Source organism: Micromys minutus, assembly GCF_963924665.1.
Source record: "Micromys minutus genome assembly, chromosome: 14".
NCBI lineage: Eukaryota > Metazoa > Chordata > Mammalia > Rodentia > Muridae > Micromys > Micromys minutus.
The window spans coordinates 25,275,378-25,297,609 of NC_137983.1; the positions used below are offsets into that span (position 1 = coordinate 25,275,378).

The 22,232-nt window shown below is 43.5% G+C and overlaps 1 protein-coding gene across 1 annotated transcript in view; it reads left to right on the forward strand.

Annotated features, from left to right (window-relative positions):
• FAM149A (family with sequence similarity 149 member A) overlaps nucleotides 1-22,232 on the forward strand; it is a gene marked incomplete at its 5' end in the record, with an annotated part of 51,995 nt that overhangs the window by 14,803 nt on the left and 14,960 nt on the right. Inside the window, 7 exons of the mRNA XM_080928327.1 lie at nucleotides 14,484-14,591; nucleotides 14,842-14,980; nucleotides 16,123-16,265; nucleotides 18,178-18,297; nucleotides 19,406-19,573; nucleotides 20,705-20,895; nucleotides 21,250-21,404. Of these exons, the coding sequence (XP_080784453.1) occupies nucleotides 14,484-14,591; nucleotides 14,842-14,980; nucleotides 16,123-16,265; nucleotides 18,178-18,297; nucleotides 19,406-19,573; nucleotides 20,705-20,895; nucleotides 21,250-21,404 (1,024 nt within the window). The remainder of the gene's footprint in view (nucleotides 1-14,483; nucleotides 14,592-14,841; nucleotides 14,981-16,122; nucleotides 16,266-18,177; nucleotides 18,298-19,405; nucleotides 19,574-20,704; nucleotides 20,896-21,249; nucleotides 21,405-22,232) is intronic.

Genomic DNA, 22,232 nt, shown 5'->3' on the forward strand with positions numbered 1-22,232 from the left:
AGTCATGTGGGCCACTCCAAGGAGCTTGGGTCACTTCTCCAGCTCCACTCTCTGCAGCACACATAGCTTGTCTTCTAGATCAGGCCTGGTTCCACGCCATTGGTGTTGCTCTTCTTGGTGGTCATCTCATAGTACTGGCATCTCTGAAACCGCTGGGTCCTTTGCTTCAACTGAGCTGCACCTTCACCTATAGCTTCTCCTGGACTTCAGGGACTCCAGCTCCCTGGAATAATGTCAGGGCTCAGTTGCTCCTCATGACCCTTTCATGCCTTCAGAACCAGTACTATCTGGGTGACTCTTACACCATCAAGTTCCAGCACAAGGCACAACCCTGGCCACTTGTGGACCACAGGTTCTGTGTACTGACCCTGAGGAAACACTTCCCAGAAGACTTCATCTCAGTGATGCAGGCCTCTTCTTAATCACAGCCCCAGATTCTTCAGTCCCAGCTAACCAGCATCCATTGTTCCAGCAAAACAAAGGATTTACCTGAGTGGTTCTGGGTCTTTTGTTAATCGAAACCGATTCTTCAGCTCCAGCTGACCAGACTTCACAATTCTTCACACATAAGGTCTGGTAGAGCCTTTAATTTCCTCTGCAATGTCACAAGCCAAGTTTCCATTGTTTTCACTATCTGCGACATGTTTACCTTCCAAGCTCTTACAGAACATCTCACTGAGTTCCCAACACTCACAGACTTTTCTATACCGAAGTTCTAAAGTCCTTCCAGCATCTTCCCCAAAACATGGTCAGATCAGTCACAGCAATACCCCACTGTGCTGGTACCAGTTTGTCTTAGAGTTGCTATTGCTGTGACGAAAAACCATGACCGAAGCAACTTTTGGAAGAAAAGATTTATTTCGCTCACAGTTCCATATAAGAGTTTGTCATCAAAAGTGGGAAGAGCAGGAACTCAAGCAGGGCAGGAACTTTGAGCAGGATCTGATGCAGAAGCCACGGAGGAGTGCTGCTTACTGGCTTGCTTATCATGGTCTGCTCAGCCTGCTTTCTTATAGAACCCAGGACCGTCAGCTCAAAATGGCACCACCCACAATGGACAGGGCCCTCCCCCATAATCACAAATTAAAAAAATGTTCTGGATCTTATGGAGGCATTTTCTCAATTAAGGTTCCCTCCTTTCAGATAACCCTAGTGTGTATCAAATTGACATGAAATTAGCCAGCACATACACCTACCATGTGTGCTATGCCTTAGGAATCTAGTAGAGGATGTTAGATCCCCTGCAACTAGAGCTACGGTCTATTTTAAGCTATCATGTGGATTTGGGGAATCAGACCCTGGTCTCTGAAAAAGCAGCCAGTGCTCTTAACTGCTAATCCATCTCTCCAGTCCCTTCATCATGGTACATTTTAATAAAAGAGAATCTTTGAAGGTATACTATGTGTGTGTAAAAATTAAATCACTAGAAGGAGAAAAAAATAGTTTTTTGAAACTCAGGAATTAGGAGGTGTGGTAGCACGTACCTCTAAGATTATCACTTAGGAGGCCGAGGCTAAGATATGGTTTAAGGCAAAGGTAAATGAGTAAAGTTTGATTTATTTTTGGTGCACCCATCGTGGGGGGTGCTTTTGAGTCAGGTTTTCAGTATGTTTCCAAGATTGGCCCCAAGCCGGTATCTCTAGTCCCAGCCTTCCAAAGTGCAGCAATTAGAGGTGTGCACGAGATATGCTGCTTTTAGCCCCACTTGCTTTTACTTTACATCAAAAACAAGCAGCTGCAAATCATTTTCTAAGACTTTTTCAGGTGGGATTTGAATTGTCCCTAATTGTAGCAGATCCTGCATATTTACTAAAGCTTTTAAGAAACCATTAACCCAAATGAATGCCTCAAATTTATTAATGAGTGATTCCATTAATTCTTTTTCTGTTTGGCATGTGAAGCCATTTTTTTTTAATTATTCAATATGTTCTGTGCTGGTAAAATACAATATTGCAAGGTGGGTGTCAGTATCGTAAGGTGCTAATATTGTAAGGCAGTATTGTGAGAACTTGTTGAGAATCAGAGTCATAGCTACTATATCTTTAAACTGCCTTTGCAGCTGTGTGAGACAGGGCGCATGTGCTGTGGCTGAAGGTGTGAGGAAGGTTACCTGCCTCACCACTTAGCTTCTAGCCCTCGTATTTGTAAAGGTTAAACAGGGTGTCTTCATTATTTCATATTGTGCCGCTGTGAAGAACACCCAATGACCAAGGCAGTGTACAATAGAAAGCATTTAATTCGATGCTTTCAGAAGGTTAGAGTTCATGATGGTGGCAGGAACAACTGGGAGGTCACATCTTCACAGGCAAGTTGGAGGCTGAGAGAGGGAGAGGAGGGAGGGTTATGGTGGTGATGGTGGAACAACCCCTTTAAAACTTTTGAGGCTGCCTCCAGTAACACACTTCCTTCTGCAAAGCCACACTCCTATCATTCCCAAATGAATCAAATATTAAAACCTAGGAGCCTATGGAGGCCATTCTTATTCAAACTACCACACCATGGGTCCTGCACTGTTTCCAGACTACTTTCAAGTTGTGGATATTCTTGAAACTGGAAGGTGTATTTTTAAATTGTAACACACACACACACACACACACACACACACAAATCAAAATGTCATCTTCACTATTTTTAAACGCAATCAGGGCGTTGGGTGGATTTTAATGTTGTGCCTTCCATCTCCTCAGCCTTTTCACCTGAGCCTTTTAATCCTCCCAAAGAGAATCTATAATCATGGCCGGCTACTAGCTCTGCACTCAACTCCCGACCCCAGCCCCAGCCATGCAAAAGAAGCACTATTCTGTTTTCTTCCTCTGAACGTGGCTCTGGGAGTTGCCAAATGCAGGTGGGACTCCGTGTCTCCCCTCCCCCCTCCTCAGTGTCTCCCCTCCCCCCTCCTCAGTGTCTCCCCTCCCCCTCCTTGGATACCTCACGTGGTTGACTTAGCATCATGCTTCTTGAGCTTTATCTTACATGTGTGCATTTACTGTACGTGCTATACGAAAACATAACCGTGTATTAAATGTGAAGCAGGGGATGATGTCTCTTATGTTTCATGACAAGTACGTCAAGGTTCTCACCCAGGTGAATGCTGTCCTGAGATGCTAGGGATGGTGGGCACATCCCAACTCCTGAGTTAAATAAACCATGCAAAGTCACCATCTTTATTTTCTAATCCCAACCTTTTCGTTACTTTCTGGTTGTCAATGTGAAATTCGTTGTGACATGAACTTAGACCACGTGAAGCATTTTCAGACCTGGCCTTTTGCTAAGTACTGTTTGTACACAATGGAGAAGTCCAGACTCTCAATTCTCATGAGACAGGAAACACACACCAAGAGCACAGTCACTCCCAGAGTTTTGCAAACTAGGTTCTCCTTTCAGCTTTGCTCAGAAGAACCAAGGCCCTGCAGCAAGAAGAGGAACTTCTGTGTTCTGTCAAGTATATTTTTTCTCAGCCCTAAGTATTCCTTAGCTATCTTGACCTAATGCAGAATACAGTGGTGATGTTCTTTGGCTGGAAAGACCCTTATTCAGCTTGTGTTCCCAGCCAAAGACAGAGTAGGTTTTATTTCGGGTGATGGCCAGAGATTATCGGAGGAAGCCTGGCTGACTACTTCATGTGCTAGAGTAGGGGTTCATGGGTCTGGTTGGGAGGGACCAGTTGTAGGCCTCACTTTCTTCTTCTGCAAGAGGAAAGCTTCAGTCAGGCCCTCCTCACCATACCTGGGTCTAGGGACTAGGGCTGGCAAAATGGCTCAGTAGGTAAGGATGCTTTCAGCCACAGCAGAAGACTTGAGTTAGACCCCTGGAACTCACATGGTAGAAAAAGAGAACCAATTCCTTCAAGCTGTGCTCTGACCTCCTCATGTGTGCCCTAAAATGCTTTGGCATATGTGCAATCAATTGATAAAGGAAAGCAAACAAAATATAATAACGAAATATCTAATATGTATTGAACTTTGAGTACAAAGCTAACTGGGATCCAGTGCTTTGAGGGGTAGGGTGTGGTTGTGGTGGGACAGAAAGATAGAATCAGGAAACATATGAAAGGAGGCATGGTTCGCACGGTCTCAGCTTGGATCCACCCAGAACAGCACCCCTGAGATTCTGTGAGAAACCCAAGTTCTCACCCCAAAGCTGCAGAAAAGGAAAGAGAAAGGCAAGACTTGCATTTTGACAAATGTTCGGGGGGATACAGGTGCAACTTAAAAAGGAGAACTACAGAACTCAGTTGTGATCGGTGGGAACAGAAGACAGTGGGCATCCTGCATCATTCTGTACTAAGATTCTCTAGACTTAGAACTAGCTATATTGCTTAAATTATCCCCATTTACAGCGTGTGTGTGTGTGTGTGTGTGTGTGTGTGTGTGTGCGCGCTTGTGTGTGTGTTGGGCTATGGGTGGAGGCTGAGAAAACTCACTCCAAAAACAGGAACTTTAAAAATGGAAGTTCTATTTTCTGTTCATGCAGGCAGACAGCAAGTTCAGGATCTGAACTGTGTCTCCCAAGGGAGATTTACAACATCTTTCTACAAGGGGAACACAAAACAAGAGCAAGTGGGATGACCTGTTGTATTGACTAATCGTATTTTGGCCCAAGGGGTTAAGCAAGGAAGTTAACTGGTGACTGGGTCTCCTTAACCCCATCACCTGGTTTCAGGGTTCTGGATTTAACTCTTGGAGTCAGGTTCCCTCCTGGACTTTGATCTAGAATTCAGAATGATAAGGGGACAAAGGACTGAGATGAACACAGTCAAATAAGTCATGGTGGGCAATACATTACAACTTGTGTACCTTAACTTCCCTCTCTACTGGTTAATGGGCAAACATGAAACACCCCAAGAAACAGGATAGGAGATACTTCTGGGGCCTGGGAGCATGAACCCAGTTTTGGCTCTGCCAGCAAGATGGAGCTTGTTCCTGAGACAGCTGGACTCAGGAAATTGTCTCCTAACATTTGGACGTTTTTGTATGTTTGTCATATTTTAACAGGATTTTGAAGCTAAACAATAGATCTGTAAAGAGATTATGTTGCAATGGGTCTGAATGAGAACGAATAAAAGCACAGGGTGAGTCTCCTTATGTCCCATAGTGTTGCTCCACAGAGTTGTTGAGAAACAGTCAATTTGGGAACGGGCCTTCTTGGCTCATACCTGGCATCCCAGAACTTAGAAGCTCCCTCCACATAATTTGGTTCCCGTGAGACCCCAGACCCAACATTTTCATGATTTGATCATTATCTAATCTTACCTATGTGTGTTTGTGTTTATGAGTACAAAAGTTATTCGGGTACACATAAGCAATTCACTAACATAACCCTTAACAGCAACATTCCTTGTGCCAGTATAAAACTTACCCGACAGTGTGGTTTCTTCATACACAGTACAGCAGATCCTTCTTGTGCTTACAAACATAATGCAGCACTTAAGTCTCTATCTGGGGACCATTCTAAAACAACAGTACAAATAAGAACAATGTCCTCTTGTGTGACCTCAGCTGGAAGCCTTTGCCCCATACATATGTGACAATTTTTATGAACATTTCTTGGGCATGTGTCAGGCCCAGTATTAAGCCCTTGGTGTAAACGTGTGCAATAAATCTAGTGAATATTACTATGTATGAATGGGCATAAAATACTTAAGGCTCCATTTTGATGTCATAAATTTTCGCAAGTAGCTGAATTCACCAAGAACATCATGAGCATCAACTATGTTTTAACACTTCACGTATGTGAAAGGATACAGTCATCAGCAGCTGTAGCCTAAGACTTACTGCAAACCTGTAGTGTTCGGCTGTGCCGTGGGCATGAAGAAATAAAACCCAACAATGCAAAACAATTAGAAAAATTAGATTATACTTACATTATAACTTGAGAAATTGGGCTGTATGGCTTTTTTTTTTCTCATAAATCTATTTCGTGTTGTTTCTTCTTCCATGGTCTCCTGCTAAAAGAAATCTCAAAATTCAAGAAAAAAAAATTGGGTCTTATAGGTCGCCACTGGATTCATTTTTCCAGTGTACCAAATTGAAATGTGAATTTTCCATCTCCTTGATAAAGCATTGTAATAATGGCAAAGTTGTGTTTCTATCCAACAACCGATGTCCTTTATAGATTTCACCATCTCTTTTCAGAGTTTGGCCACGTGTTTTACTGTGAGTAATATACCAACCTGACATCTTTCTGTGATGTTGGGTAAAACAGTGAACTTCATAGAATTTTTTTTCTCTTTCTTTGTAACAAGTCTTACATTTTTTTTTTTTTTTTTTTTTTTTTTTGTGATCGCTTCTTGGGTTAGCAATTCATTTATTGCTAATTAATGGAACCCATAGTCTTTATATCACCCAGAGAGGGTCCTGGCGGTGTGCCCTGCAGACTGAATCACATGTTGAGTGTCCCACGCCGCTGCCGTTTCACGGCCATCAGCTTCTCTACCTTAGATTTTTGGACCTGTAGAGTGGTATCCATCACAGCAACCCTCAGCGTGTGTGTGTGGGGGGGGGGGGGGTAGTGGACCGCCACCAGACGGAAGAACTAGTAAGGTTGAGTGAGCTCAGGCCCGGTGAATGTCAGAGAGCAGTGGGTATAGGACCTCTCCCTGCCTGTCTCTACCTGCTCTGGAACACATCATCATGGCACCCCACTGAGAGGACCGTGCCAATCTGTAAGGTAGGGAAAACACCAGTCCTTCGCCATGCAGATAGACAACATCCCGAGCATCTCAATCTGAGCCAATGGGGAAGCATCTACCCCTGAACCCCACCCTACTCCTCGATGGTTATAAAGTCCCTATCCTCATGAAATAAAGTGCACTAGTTATTTTATCGAGGATCGTCTGAGAGTGGCTGTTTTACTGAGATGTAAACACTCGGGGAAGAGTTTTCTCTCCCAAAGCGTTTATCATTGGACCTCGGACCTGCCTGTCATCATCGCCGCCCACCACTGCCATCCACTGTCGCCCCTGCTGTTAGCACTGGCACTGCTGCAGTATTGGATGAGACCCAGGACCCCAGCTACCCATCTTGTTCAGGCCTCCCAAACCCCCTTGCTTCCCTTCTAAGGGATGTAACACTTCTGGTCTTCCTCACCTCGAGACCCGAGGAACCTATTTGTCCAGATTCTGCAGAGGACGGCGATGTGAGGTTTCAAACCCAGACAAACAACTGTGGTACTTATTTGGCGTATCAAAACAGACTTCGCCGCCAGTTCACTCAGCATCCATGACAGTTCCTACTTGTTCCAGGGCATGGCTGGCATACCCTGCCCTCTAACATGGACTCTCCAGTCCAGAGGCTGGGCTTCCCTTTGCCCAGAGGTTTTTTCCTATTTAATCCAGCCTTTTTTTGGCTACCTGCCCTTTTTTCGTACCTTTGGCCTCCTGGCTGCCACACCTTTCTCCTCTCTCTCCTGTTCCCCCCCCCCCACATGGCTCAGGGTCATGATTACTCATGACATCTCCCAGGTGTGTTTGTCTCTGGCTATATTCATCCACATGCCTATATTAAAGTTTCTCCTCCACCATACCTAGGAACAGCCATATCCTCTCCTTCCCTTTTTGCTTTTCTTTTTTTTTTTTCACAATGAACGTGAGTATACTCTTTTATACCAAGCACTTACAGCAGAGCCTGACATGAAACATGCTTTCAAAATGTTAGTAAACCTTGTAGGACATATTTGCTGAAGCACACAAGAAAAAGAACTCCAACGTAATCCAGTCAATGAGTTTGAGATGAATGTTTATAAAGTAAACGTATGAGGTCGGACTGGGCCAGTTTGTATGAAGCCGCTTGCCCCTGACAGTATACACAATGCTGCTGACCTTCCTTTTCTCCTCTGTATAGGAGAGGCGCATCACTCAGGATAGGTTTCAGGACAAGAAGTGGGATATGAAGCTGGTCTTATTTGCCTGACAAGTAGAAGGCTCTCCATCCATCCACGTAGATTCTAACACAACGGCACTTCCGGTGCGCTGTGTCTGCCAGGGAGTTGCCGCAGAAAGAGTGGTTTCTGATCTAAACAAGATTCCCCATGTCTTCTGGAATGAAAATCTAATAAATCCCAAATCTTGAAAAACAAACAAAACAAAACAAAACAAAGGTTCAAGAGATAAAGCAACAACGAAAACACATTCAGTCTACGGAAGGAATCTAATGACAAAAGGCATGTGGCGCCATCTGGTGGAATTTTTGAGCACTGGGCTACAATATTTTTATTTCAGAGTCTTGGATAAACAGTAATTGGGGAAAAGAATAAGAAGGCTAGTGTGAATATTAAGTATAGTTTTCAAACTTAACAATAATTTCATATTTAAGAATTCTCTATATTTAGCATCTATTATTAAGGTACATTTGCCACAATGGGCCACTCACCGCTGATGTTATTTGTAACTGACCTCATTCCCTGCACCTCTGTTTTCACCAGAGTATTAGGTATTAGTCAGTATTCTTTAGAGCAATAGAACCAATTGTGTGTGTGTGTGTGTGTGTGTGAGAGAGAGAGAGAGAGAGAGAGAGAGAGAGAGAGAGAGAGAGAGAGAAAGTGTGTGTGTCTGTGTGTCTGTGTGTGTCTGCGTGTAGTTGTGCTTGTAAACGAGTGTCATTTGTCTTCTGGGCAATGGCGGATAGATGGTCTACATTCATTGAATAAGAAGGTATTTATCACTTCATTACTTAAGCAAGAAGCATTGTTCTATATTTTGAAATTGGAACAAAGATAGATGTGAATTAAATTCCACAGAAATAAATGAAAATGGAACTATTCAGGTGCTGAACAGAATCCTCAGGAAATAGGAGTCAGGGCAAGAGCTATGCATAATTGAGCAGTCTTGGGGTGTAGGCGTGCATTAGATGATCATCCGTTCAGCTCAGATCCTACATTTTGGTTATCTAAGGCTCTGAAGGTAAGACTGTCTCCCTAGGCAGTAGTAGGAGGTGGGTTCTGTTCAAGAGTCAGATTCTACACAGCAATGAAGTTGAAGTCAAAGGTTTGGCTTATAAAGACCTCAGAAAGAGCTGAAGTGTTTTCTTGTGTCACATGGCTTTCAAAGATCCTGAAAATCCTATCAGAAGCCTTGACATTCACCAAAGGGCCAACTCACAGATGACGGCATGGCTTATGGGTAACACAATGAGAGACTTTCCCTGTGGTATGTCATTCCAGGGTTCCACAGTAGGACAGTGGCTTATCTGTGCCTTCAGCTAAAGTAAAGGTGATGGAGATGAAAACAGAGACGTCCGTTTTTACCAGTCGGCCCTTGGGCCCAAGAGAAGGAGCTACACTTGTCAGCGATTACAGTTGCAAGCGCCTGTTGGAGTTTTTTACTCACAGGCCTCTGCATGCGGAGGAAATGCCCTGTAAAGAGCCTCCACCCACATTTGGACCTACTGAGGGTACCATACCTGCAGGAGTGCGGGAGACTGGTAGATTCATGATGGCTGCTGACTGGGACATCCTTCCCAGTGAGAAGCGCAGTTTCTTTTCCATGCCTCCAACTCATTAATTCCACTTTAATTGTCCTATGGAGTAGAAGAGTCACTACCCCGCTTCAGGCCAGGCTTTGATGGAGTGGGCAGTGTCTAGTTTCTTGGAGTCCCATGTGACTGTGTTGGTTGGTGGCCATCCTGAAGGAGGAACTATTTGAAGAAGTCTTGAAACTTCACAAAAAAGGATGTCTAACTAAAACCAGGCTTTCAGCCACTGACGAGGCACGTTCTACCCATCACTGGGTGTACACCTACATGAAGCCAGTGTGGATCCTCCAGACCCAATCAGCCACCAGGCAAAAAAAAAAAAAAAAAAAAAAAAAAAAATCTATGTGGCTTGACAGCATGTCTGAATTCTGCAGATTGTGAGCATGGAGAAATGAGTTTTTAGTCTTTTTTTTTTTTTTTTTAATGTTTTTGAATTAAAATACATGTCCATCATGTATCCCAATCCCTCACTCTGAAATTTATGGCTGCTATTTTTTTTCAAATTGTTCTTATATATACAGATATTTATCTATATAAGTGTATGGATATATGTGTAAGTGTTCATAATTATGTAAATAAAATCCCCTCCATACATATAATGTTACTTCTGTGTATGTGATCTTAAGACTGACTATTTGTTATTTGGGGGCTCTTCCCTGGGGAAGGCTATTTCTCCCACTCTCAGCATTTCTTAGTTCCCTTTGAGGGTACCAACAATGGGCCTGCTTACATGAAGGAGGGGGGCTATCATAGGGCCTCAACCTTCGGGATTCTAGTTTGATTTTTGTGCAGCTGGGGGCTGCACTCAGACCTGCAGAGAAGCAGTTTACCACTGAGCTGCTCACATCTAGAATCATTGTTTCATTCCGGTCATAAGTTTGTGATACACTGATATTTAAAAGTAGGTATCTAGGACACTCACACACAGGCACACACCTGCACACCCTTGTACCCATGCACGCACGTGCACACACATACACACACACACACACACACATCCATGCACCCATTCACGCACATGCATTTGCACGTATACTTATGTACTCATACACACAAATGAATGTGGTGATTCACTTTCGTAATTCCCAGTGGTCGCTCAAGAGACACAGGATTGCAATGGTTAGAACTAGCTTTGGATACAAAGTTCCTGACTAGTTTGGACTACAAGGAGAGAGACTTCATCTCAAAACATGCAAGGAAACTAACGCATGCATTAACAAACCAACAGTCGAACAGTAAGTACGCTCTCTCGCTTACAGTAAAATGACTGGTTTGCATGAATCTGACGATCTATTTGCAGAAGCAGGAACTACACAGCAAAGGATGCTGATCTTGTGTATCATAAGACCTAAAGCTCCAGTTAATTGATCTTGCATTTATTAGCTCCAGACCTTGGTTATTTTAAACCTCTCTTGCCTTCTCACCTGAAGCCTTACATCGCATTGGGAAGGGATGTGAAATCTTGTACAGTTCTTTGCCTTTCTCTCAGGAATCTAAATGCTATTTTGGAGAGGCTAGGCTGGAAGGATCAAGGCTTAAGGAATAAATATTTTAGAGAAGACCGTGGGGTTGGCTCAGGGAGGTCACCAAAAACTCTGGTCTCTGCGTACAGAATTCTGTGATCTGCAGAAGCAGTGGCCAGCTTTTCCAGAGGTCCGGCCGGAGAGGGCGGGAAGGGGCGGGGAGTGCTGGTCACGATTCTGCCCACCCCAGTCGCGGCTCAGGCAGGAGGCAGGAGAGATGGGAGGGTTGGGGGACCTCGCTGTGGCATCCAGCCTCCGTTGGACCTGAGGGTCTGGAGCGGGAAGCCGTGCCCAGAGCCCCGGGATCCGCCGCGCCCATGGGCCCCGCCAGCTCCGCTGCGGGCTCGCGGGTCCTGGACACCCCGTGGGCGTAGCGCTAGCGGGGCTCGGGGCTCAGGGCTGGGCGGGCGCGGAGCTGAGGTCTCGGGGATCCGGGGGCATGCTGCAGCCCTTGCCCTGCGTGGGAACGGCGCGGGGAACCACCGCACAGCGCTGCCCAGGCCCGGAGTCTCCAGGTCCGGCCTGTGGGACAAGAGCCAGAGCCTGGGACTGATTGTAATTGGGTAAGTTCACCCGGGCTGGGTGCAATGAGTTCTAGATCATGGCTTGGTTTTGTGAGAAGTGCGTGATTTTTTTCCCCCGGCCTGCAAAGGCGAAATCCATCTGGTGTGTGTGTTCCTTCCTGCATTCATTCATGAAATTGTAGCATGCTGGCATCAGCAGGCCTTCCCAAGTGACGTCGCTTGCTTTTTAGCTTAGAGAAGCATTACTGTGTACCAGAAGGCTTCTGCAACAGTCCCCAGACCTAGGGTTGCTTCTTAGATTTCAAAGGATTATGCCCTTTCCCTTGGGTGTGTTTGCTACACAGTCAAAAACCGGATCCTTGCTGGTTTTAATTCAGGGGTAGAGCTCGTCTGGCTTGCATGAAGAAGCCCTTACTCAACTTCCAGCCCGCAGAAAGAAAACAAACACCAAAAAGACAAAAACAAAAACCCCAACAACGTGACTGTCCTGCATTTTAATCTAAAGACTGTACCTATTTCAAATACTCCTTTTGGGCAGAGCAATGGTGTTTTGAAGGCTGTGAGGACAGTTTAACATTTGAACTTCCACAGGGCAGTTTGACCTGAGGTTTGCAGGTTGTCAGAAATCTACCTTAAAATAAACACATACATACATACATACATACATACATACATACATACATACATACATACATAAAACCAGAGTAAAAGAATTCTCTGGAGGAACTCCTGGAGATCGATATTCAGCCCTAACTTCCATGTGCAGTACGGTTCCATTCAACCCCACCCCCCGCCCCCCTTTAGGGGAGCCCATATCTTGGTTTCAAATGTGCACACAAGAAACTGTTACTATCCCTAAAATGTAAGCATTAGGAAAGGACTAACATAAAACTATCACATGTCTATGTACTGGGTATCAACACTTTACCAGACATCGCCCCGGATGTAAGTTTTAAAGAAGATACAGGATACGGTAAGTCCTGTAAGTTTTCACACTTAGTCTGAACAGAATGTGAGGAGTAGACAGGTCACAGGGGATTAAGATCTTCAAGATTATGCATGGAATCAGCGTTTGGCTAGAGAACAGAGAAACCTAAGGACTAAAACCTAATGATAACATACAAGAAGCAATAACTCTTTATAGACTGTGCTCTGAATGCCGAGTCAGCAGTCTCCATCCTGCCATGAGCTGCATCTTTTTTCTCTATGTGCATGGATCGGTGCTTCTAGGATGAAGGGGGACAGCTGTGCTGTCAGTCTGCAGATGTGGGTGTTGAGCCCCAGGGAAGAGAAGTCAGTGGGTGCGTCCACTATGAGGAAGGCGTCAGAAAGAAAACTATTACTGACTGCTATCATGGCGCCATCCGTCTGGATGGCCTGTGTGCTCACATCTAAATTATGTTCCTTACTGTTCAGAATCCATCTATTTGACGTAATATTTAGCTGATCTTTGTAAAGCTGGTTTATAAGAATCTCTATATGACCTAAAAGTTGAATCACAATGTGAGCGATTTTAAAGACAGCTTAGGAACAACTGTAGAGTGTGTTAACAGAAAGTGGTTTATTAGCATGGGAGCAGGGTGGAGGGTGTGGCTTAGTGGCAGACCTCTGGATTCAAGGCCAAGCAGTGTCAGGGAGAGAGAGAGAGAGAGAGAGAGAGAGAGAGAGAGAGAGAGAGAGACAGAGAGAGACAGAGAGAGAGAGACAGAGAGACAGAGAGAGACAGAGAGACAGAGAGAGACAGAGAGACAGAGAGAGACAGAGAGACAGAGAGAGACAGAGAGACAGAGAGAGACAGAGAGACAGAGAGAGACAGAGAGACAGAGAGAGACAGAGAGACAGAGACAGAGAGAGACAGAGAGACAGAGAGAGACAGAGAGACAGAGAGAGAGAGAGAGAGAGAGAGAGAGAGAAAATAAAAGCTTGCAGTGTGCTAAGCTCCATATTTTCCCTGCTTCTTTCTAACATCTTTGCCTCAGAATGTTTTAACTGCACTTAAGACGTATAGGTAGTAGGAATGGAAAATAACACCTTTCTGTTAATCAAAAGAAAAATCAGTGTAAGGCAGATGTTTTCGGCTAATCTCTTCAGATAGTATTAATTAATAAAACAACCTCCCTTCTTTACGGCAACCTTTAGGTAGGTATGTAAAGGGGGTACTTTCCATTTATACTAAAAACACAAATGTTAAACGTTAGCTGCCATTTTGACTAAAAGCAAAGCAGCCTCTGACTTTAAAGCACAGTGAATGGCGCCTTTATTTGAAATACTGAAAGTCTAAGTCTTTCGCCCATCTTAGGTTAATATGTGTTTTGTTTGTATGGATTTATTATTTCCACCAGCAAGTTCATGTGGCTCACTGCTCAACATGAAGGACATATTTTGATAAAGAGGAAGTAAAGTCTTAGAAGGTTCATTGACAGGACATTTTAATGATTAACATGAACTGTTCTGTGTTGGTTTAATAGTTTACTTCGATTTTAGATGTTTTAATTTTCATTAAATTTTAACATGTTGAGCCCTTGAAAATCCAGAATGCACAGCAGATAGTAGTAAAATGGTATGTTTGGGTGGTTTCCACGCGATTCAGATTGTTTGGTGGGTTTCAGAATTGATAGGGGGTTAGCGATTGCTGGCTGGCATGCCCACTGGGTTTTGTAAGAGACCTGGTTAAAAATCAGCATGAACAGACTGTGCTCTGCTTGCCAACCAAGCCTTGGAGAAGAACTATGTCAGGAAGTATAGTCAACTATTCTGCACAACTTTGTGTTTTCTGGCTTTTCACGATTGTTATTATAATTTCTGTAAATAATCTAGTCATTGACTCTCAACCTTAATTCTAAGACAAATAAAAGCAAGGCTTTAGGCCTCTGCAGAGAAAGAGGAGTGACCTTGAACAGCAGGGGGTTACAAACCAGCGGGACCACTTTATAGCTCTTCTGACTTCCCTTTATTTTTCTTCTCAGAAGGGGATTTTCGGAAGGACTCAGGAAGCAGAGCTCTGAAAAGAGCAAATATCCTCTACCTACGAATTTTACTAGAAACGTGCAGAAAGCCATTGATAAATTCGCCAGGTAAGAAATAATCACGCGAAACGCCGCCCCAAGCAAAGATGCACAAAGTAAATATGGGGGCGGGGCAGAATCGTTAAGACTGTTTTGTTTTTGATCAAGTAAAATGATGGGCGACAAAATGATTGTTAAGCCAGCTTGCTGTGAGCTTCGCAGATGTGTTTAAAAGGAAGTGGGCCTGAGCAGAGAAGTCAAACCCAGGCAGAATGACCATGCTCCCCAGCTCACATGATCTCCCTGTTCCTTCCTGCAGCGACTCCCCCTCATCCTTCTCATCCAGTGGGAGCCGCACACCCACAGAGGCCCACAATTCATGGCCTGGCTCTTCCACGCAGAGCTCCACCGAGGGACTGTCTACGGAGAGGAGCTCAGTTTCTTCTTGGAGAGATGATGTATGTCTTTGATAGTTTCAACAACCTCGTGGGTATGGTTTGTGGAGACTTACTTTCCAACCATTTATTTACTTGTGTGTTTGTGCGAGAGTGCACACACTTAACGGTGGTGATTCGTTTCAGAGGTCAGAGGTCAACCTTGAATACCTTCTCTACCACTCTCCTCATTTCTGTTGTTGTTACAGAGTCTCTCACTGAGCCTGAAGTTAAGTCTGCAGGGATCAGCATACTTCCCCTCCCCAGCCCTCCCCTTCCAGCCCGACCAAAATTACAGGTGTATGTTCCCCCTCAGCTTTCAATTGGATGCTAGGGATCCAAACCAGCCTCCCATTACAGGAAGAGCTGTCTCCACAGCCCTGAGAATGGCATCTTATGTAAAATAAAAAAATATCTTTTTACCAATTAAGCAGTACAAAGTATATCATATGTATTATATATTTATGTATTTATACTGTTGCATTCGAAAGTATCAAAATGTAGAGAAAACTGGTTAATGTGTAACCCAGAGTCATTATACTGGGCCTAACTTTTAAATATTCAAAGGCTAGAAACCAGAGACAGCCCGCAAAGAAAAATGCAAGTAAGAGAAAGTTTTAGAAAAGCAAACACTGTAAGATATCTCTGTGATTAGAGGATCCTTGCACCCCCACCTGTACCCTGGGCCCCTTGAAGTCTAAGCCAGAGTTTTTACTTTTGCCTTGGCCTCAGACAAGCCATCAACACTAACTCCCCTTTGGGTATTTTGTAACAATGAGAGTCTCAGGCGGGTCAGATATTTAGCTGCAGTTCTGGTTTAGCTAAGATTTGCAGAATCTCTAGTCTCCTTTGTCATCCCCTAACCCCATTCCCCAAGACGGTGGCTGTGTAAAGATGTGTTTTTTTGCATCTACGAGGAATCTTAAACGACCTCATAATCGATGTTACTTAATAAATGTGAGACTTAGTATGGGATACCACGGATCAGAAAAATGAAAATTAGTATACTGGTCTGTCTCGCTACAACCTTGTTTTACTTCCTCTTGTTTAGCTCTCTCCAATATATAAATACTGATTGTGAAGCCCGTGTTCTAGAGCTTTCAGTGAGGGTGGCGGTGGTGTGGACATGGGTGAATGCGGAATTTGAATACGTACTTCTGTTTCAGGAATTTGACAAAGTCAATGCACAGAAAGTCCAGCAGCTGTTTTGGGAGGTTGAGGAACTGCTATTTGAGGGGAAAGTGAGTCCCCAGACCCAGAATCTCCTGGCTGAATGCAATGAATGGGCACGAAGATCCCTCCATCTTAGGTAAAGCAACATCTTCTGGAATGAGGTTCTGGTCTACCCACAACTCACCGTAACTAAGAACATTTGCCCTGCTAGAGTATTTATCCAGAACGTTGTCTTAGGTCCTAAGGGAAACTTGGCACATGCCTTTTTAACTTCACAGAAGGAAATCTAGGCTGTTTTCAGAGAGATGTTGTATACATGACGGTTGCAAAAGTCTGAGTAGTAGTCAGGCTTTGTCTTAGTCAGGGTTTCTGTTCCTGCACAAACATCATGACCAAGAAGCAAGTTGGAGAGGAAAGGGTTTACTCAGCTTACACTTCCACATTGCTGTTCATCACCAAAGGAAGTCAGGACTGGAACTCAAGCAGGACAGGAAGCAGGAGCTGATGCAGAGGCCATGGAGGGATGGTACTTACTGGCTTGCTTCCCCTGGCTTGCTCAGCTTGCTTTCTTATAGAACCGAGGTCTACCAGCCCAGGAATGGCACCACCCACGATGGGCTGGGCCCTCCCCCCTTGATCACTAGTTGAGAAAATGCCTTACAGCTGGATCTCATGGAGGCATTTCCTCAACTGAGACTCCGTTCTCTGTGATAGCTCCAGCTTGTGTCAAGTTGACACAAAACAGCCAGTGTACCTTCATAAGGGTTGGGGAGGGGAGATAATGTAGGGTAGAATGGGGTGGGGGTGGGGGTGGGGGATAGTAATGGCGATGCTTCTGGGCCTGAATAATCATTTGCTGAAAAACTTGATAGATGGGCCCCGACTATCCATCTCTCTCTAATTTTCTTCACACCAAAAGTAGATGTTTATTATTGTTTATATTCAAGATGGAAGGTGTGTAGATTCGGTGGGAAGGATGCTTTCTTCACTTGGCCTTGATTTTGGGGGAAGGGAACTTTATCTTAGTGTTCTCAAGTTCTGAGCTGAGCAGAATGTACTGGGACACCACCACACACATACTTATCTTTTTTGATTAGCTTGGCAAAGAAACTTAAAAAACATTGTCTTAGCTAGGTATGGCAACGGATGTTTGGAACCCTAGTATTTAGGAGGCTGAGGCAGGAGGAGAATCATTAGTTCAAAGTCAGCCTTGGATGCACAATAAAACCATGCATTGAATACAAACAAACAACAACAACCAAAAAGCAAACAAAACAAACCAAAACAAAAACAAGGCACAAATACCCAACACCAAAGAAGTCTTACCTTCGACCCTTCAAAATATGACGTGGGCACTTTTCTGGGCATGGCAGGAGCTCAGTCTTGTTTCTCTCACCACCATTACATTTTCCTATGAAAACAGAGAAGGGAAGATAGACAAAGAAAAAGAACACAAGCCAAGATTTAGTTTTATGTAATTTTTTTTAATCACTTGGCCTATGCGAATGTCTGTAGTTAGTTTCTCTGAGCCTCTTTGCTGATGACGGAGCTTTGCAACCTCCCTCCTGCTTCGACCCTTTAATACAGTTCCTCTGGTCATGATATCCCCGACTGTAAAATAGTTTTGTGTCTATTTCATAACTGTAATTTTGCTACTGTTATGAATCATAATGTAAATCTGATATGCAACCCCTGAAGGAGTGACCCACAGGTTGAGAACACTAGTCCAGATCTTCAGGCTGACCCTTTGTTCTCTCCAAGCCACTGGTCGCTCTCTCAGGCTAACTGAGATTCTGATTTGTAACCGATCAACCAATAAACGAAATAAGTGGTGAAGGGGCTGGACACCTCTGCTCACTCGTTTAGTCCAGACTAAACAGAGCCCCTCTCCAGCACTCTGATGAGTCTCTCAACCCAGCGCACACTACACCGTATCCTGTGTGCCCCACAGAACCAGTATTGTGTCCTATGTTTAAAATTAGGAAATATTTCCAAACCCTTGTCTGATAACAGAAACCTCCAGCTTCTTAGTCTTTCCTCTCTTGCAGGGTATTAGGAAGACAGCTCATCCCACCAACTGATGAAGGTTTCCAACACTTCCCGGGAAGCCTGCCTAGCACTACTACTCACAGGCCTCTCTCTCACGTCCCTGAGTGCGGCAGCAGACAGTAAGTTTATATGTGTTGCTTGTACAAAAAAATATTTGTAGCCAGCATTGTAGTGCACACGTGTTCATCTGAGCAGGAGAGGAATAAGCAAAGACCTGGTAATCCTCTGCTACTTTGCAAACTCAAGGCAAACCTGGACTACATGGACTCTATCAAAAACTCAGCCCAGAAAATACTTGTTAACTTCATTGTAACTCTTTTCATATTTAACTCTTCCCCGAGCCTTGGCTCTACCTAATTTACACGAAGACTGAGATTTCAATCAGGAACGGGCACAACATCTTTCACAAGATGCTCTGATACTAGATTGCTGCTTTGTCTTTAGATATGTTTGTGTGCGTGCATATGTGCGAAACATACTGAATAAACACATAAGCAGAGGGGAATTCGTGTCAGCACATGTTTCAAAGACTATGAAAGGTCAAACCTAACTCAAAATCAAACACCCCATTGAGATGGGTTCTAAGCATCAAGGCAGGAGCCATGTAAATAAATACATACACACATATGTACATAAAATTTCATCCAGCTGTCTTCTTTCAGTCGCTAACATATTTGATTAATCCTTTTTATCCCCCTTATGCTTGTTGGGCAGTCACATTCATTCAGACCCGCAAAGAGGATGGAGTTACATATACTGGTTTGTGACCTTAAGAAACCTTTTAAAGGATCTCTGAGGTGAAATATTTTAGAAGACAGCTGGGTGTAGCAGAAGGTACCTGTAACTTCAGTGCTAGGGAGGTGAAAGTTGACCAATTCCTGATAGGCAACCCATCCTCCTTGGCAAGCTCCAAGCTAACCAGAGAACTTGTCTCAAAATACAAGGTGGTTATCTCTTGAACCAAGACCCAAAGTTGTCCTCTGGCTTACACACACACACACACACACACACACACAATCACACACACACACACACACACACACACACACACACACACACACACACACACACTTACTGGTTAGGAAAATAGGTGTTCTGTCAAAGGTAATGTTTGGGAATCGTTCACAGAGACTGTGTTCCTTGTAGATAACTTAGAAGTCTATCGCTGTCATTCAAGCATCCCTTCTTGTGTTGGACAAACTCCCATGTGAATGTTTTTGCTCCTAGGCTGTGCATCTCTGGCTCTCAGATAGTCCCCGAAGAACTCTCTGCTTCTGCCCTGACAGACCTTGATGGCACAGAACAAGACCTCACATCATGTTCATCCCAGAAAGAAGAGGTGTACCACGTGGATGGAAACATTGAAGAATATTTTGCTTTTGACAGAAAGCAGGAGTAAATTGATTTTTATGTTTCCATACTTCATAGTATAACTATCAATTTGTTATATGCTTTTAAGATTTTGTGTTTTTGTTACTTATAAGAGATTCCTATTCTCTTTAGAGAAATATACCCCAAAGGGGTTAGATCTTGGTAGGACATATAAATGCTAGAGCAAGGCATTTCTTTCTTCTCGACAATGTGATAGACAGGAAGAAAGGGTTTTGTGGTTTTGCTTAGCATGCTAATGACAGTGAACAAGGACATTGGAGCTTTATGCCTTGGGGCTCCAGGATCCCTACATTTATCTTCCTGGGGATAAAATGAAAGTTCTAATCTTGGTGCTAAATGCATATTTTGTTTTATACAAAATTCATGACATATAATTTTTTTGATGATTAAAAATTCATACATTAAAACATAACCAGGTACTGAATCAAGTTCTAGAAACTCTAAGTTATATGAAACATCTTTTCTGATAACCATGGCATTAAAATAGAAATCAATAGGAAATCCAGAGAATTCATCAAGAGAGGAATTAGACAGATACTCCTGAATAGTTCCTCTCAAGACAAATGGAGATCGGATCACAGCACAGCATAAGAGATGGCTATCAAGAACAGCAGCTCAAAAAGTAGATATGGCAGCACTACCCATCTCTGCTTAAAAATAAAGAAAGGAATACACAGACAGTAATACAGAGTTTCAGTAAGCTGAACTTACACATGAAAAGACAGAATAAACTCAGCCCCCAGACAGTTAACGTAATAACAGAATTCACAGCATTAAAAAAAAAAAAAAGAAAGAAAGAAAAAGAAATGGGGACTTTGAGAAAAAGAATAGAAGAGATCAGTGAAGAGTCATTTTTTTTCTTGTCTGTTTTGTGTTTCCCAGTTCTGTTGACAGATTTGACAAATTAAAATTGTATATTTTAAAAATAACAATGGACACATTAACAAGAGAATGTTATACTTACTGATGTATATCAATACATACATGTTTACAATGTATTTGTCCATAAGACCTATGATAGATATGTAATAGATAGATGATAGAAATATAGATGGGAGAGAGAAGAAAACACATAGATAATAATTTTGACCTTAACCCCAGCTATTCTACTAATTACAATGAGTTTCATCCTAGTGAGGACGAGCCTCTTGAACAAAACCCAACACACCGAGGCAGGAAGTGGCATCGATGCGGGCTTCCTCCCATTTCCCCTGATGACTGTATCAGAGATGCCGTGGCAGCCGAAGTCTTTGATCACGTTTGGACCAATGTGGTAGAAATACTGGAAGATCTCATTAGAAAAACCTGGGAATGTGCACTCACAGGTACTTCTTTAGAGTCTGGCCTCTGGAAAGAACAGAAAAGACCACACAGCCACAGCTTACCTATGCCCCACCTCATGTTTAGGGTGGACCCAGAACATGACTGAAATGGGAAGTAACCATTCTCCCTTTACACAGTCAAAATTTGATCTCATAGAAGGGACATCATTGCTCTGGAGACTCTTCTTTGCCCCATGATGTAATCTGTTCTTCTACTGTTGATAACCTCGGCGTAGCCAGTTGTTCACTGGAGACTCTCTGCCTTCTGCTCCAGGGGGCTGTTAAATCAATGTCTATAGCATAAATTCATGGTCAGCTGGAGCACATCATTTCTCACTGATTTTTCTGCTGATGCAGATGGGAAGAAGCAGAAGGAGAAACTGAAAGGAGCTGAGACTCGATCTCCGCACATGCCCATGTCTCGTCTCAGTACTGATGTTTGCAGTGTTCCCCCGTCCCGAAGCTCTGAAACTCTCCAGCCATCTTTGGCTCCCCACTTCAACCCACCCCAGGTATGGTGCACTGGCACTGGTCTCTCCGCTCCCTTATTTTCATGCCTTTCACATCTGTTTGTGCTTGGGGACACTGGACAGCTCCTATCGCTCTATGGCTGATGATGTCTTAAACAAAAATAAAACCAAAATCACTTAAGACAGCAAATGCTGCCCCAGAAAGGGTATTAAACAGCTTATTTTAAAAGTACTTAAGGGATTCTCAATAAGATTAAAATGCAATATGGTTGTTGTGTGGTGTCTGAGAGAGTCACAACATTCTTTAGTGGACACCCAAGCTTTGCTTTGAGGTATGGAACTATTATCTACAGTTTAGGAGAGCAAATGATATTTTTCTTGCTTCTAGCCACATTGAACATTATAAATGATCCCCACATCTTACACTAAAGTGACAAACACGTTAACAAGTATTCCCAGAGTTCATGGATCACTCATTCATGGCTTTTATGACATATACCCTGTTGGATGCTTCAAGGAAGGTGCATGGATGAGTGGAACTAGTCGCTAAGTTAGTGAGATGAAACTATGTGACAGGGTCAGATGCATACATTCTGTGAGGGATGGGGAAAAATGGAAGAACAGGAAGGAGGAAGGGAGAGACAGGCAAGGAGGTATAGAAACTTTTAATCCTAACCCTGGGTTTCTTTTCCATCTTTGATCATTTAGTTCTTGGATAAAAGACACACATAACCTTTATATTTGCAATAAAACTTAAACAGCACAAGAGCTGGGCAGATATCAACCTGCTATGCTATTAGAATCTACTTTTCTATCGATCCGCCCGATTTCTACTTAGTACGTTTTATCTGGGCTGCTCTTAACACCAGT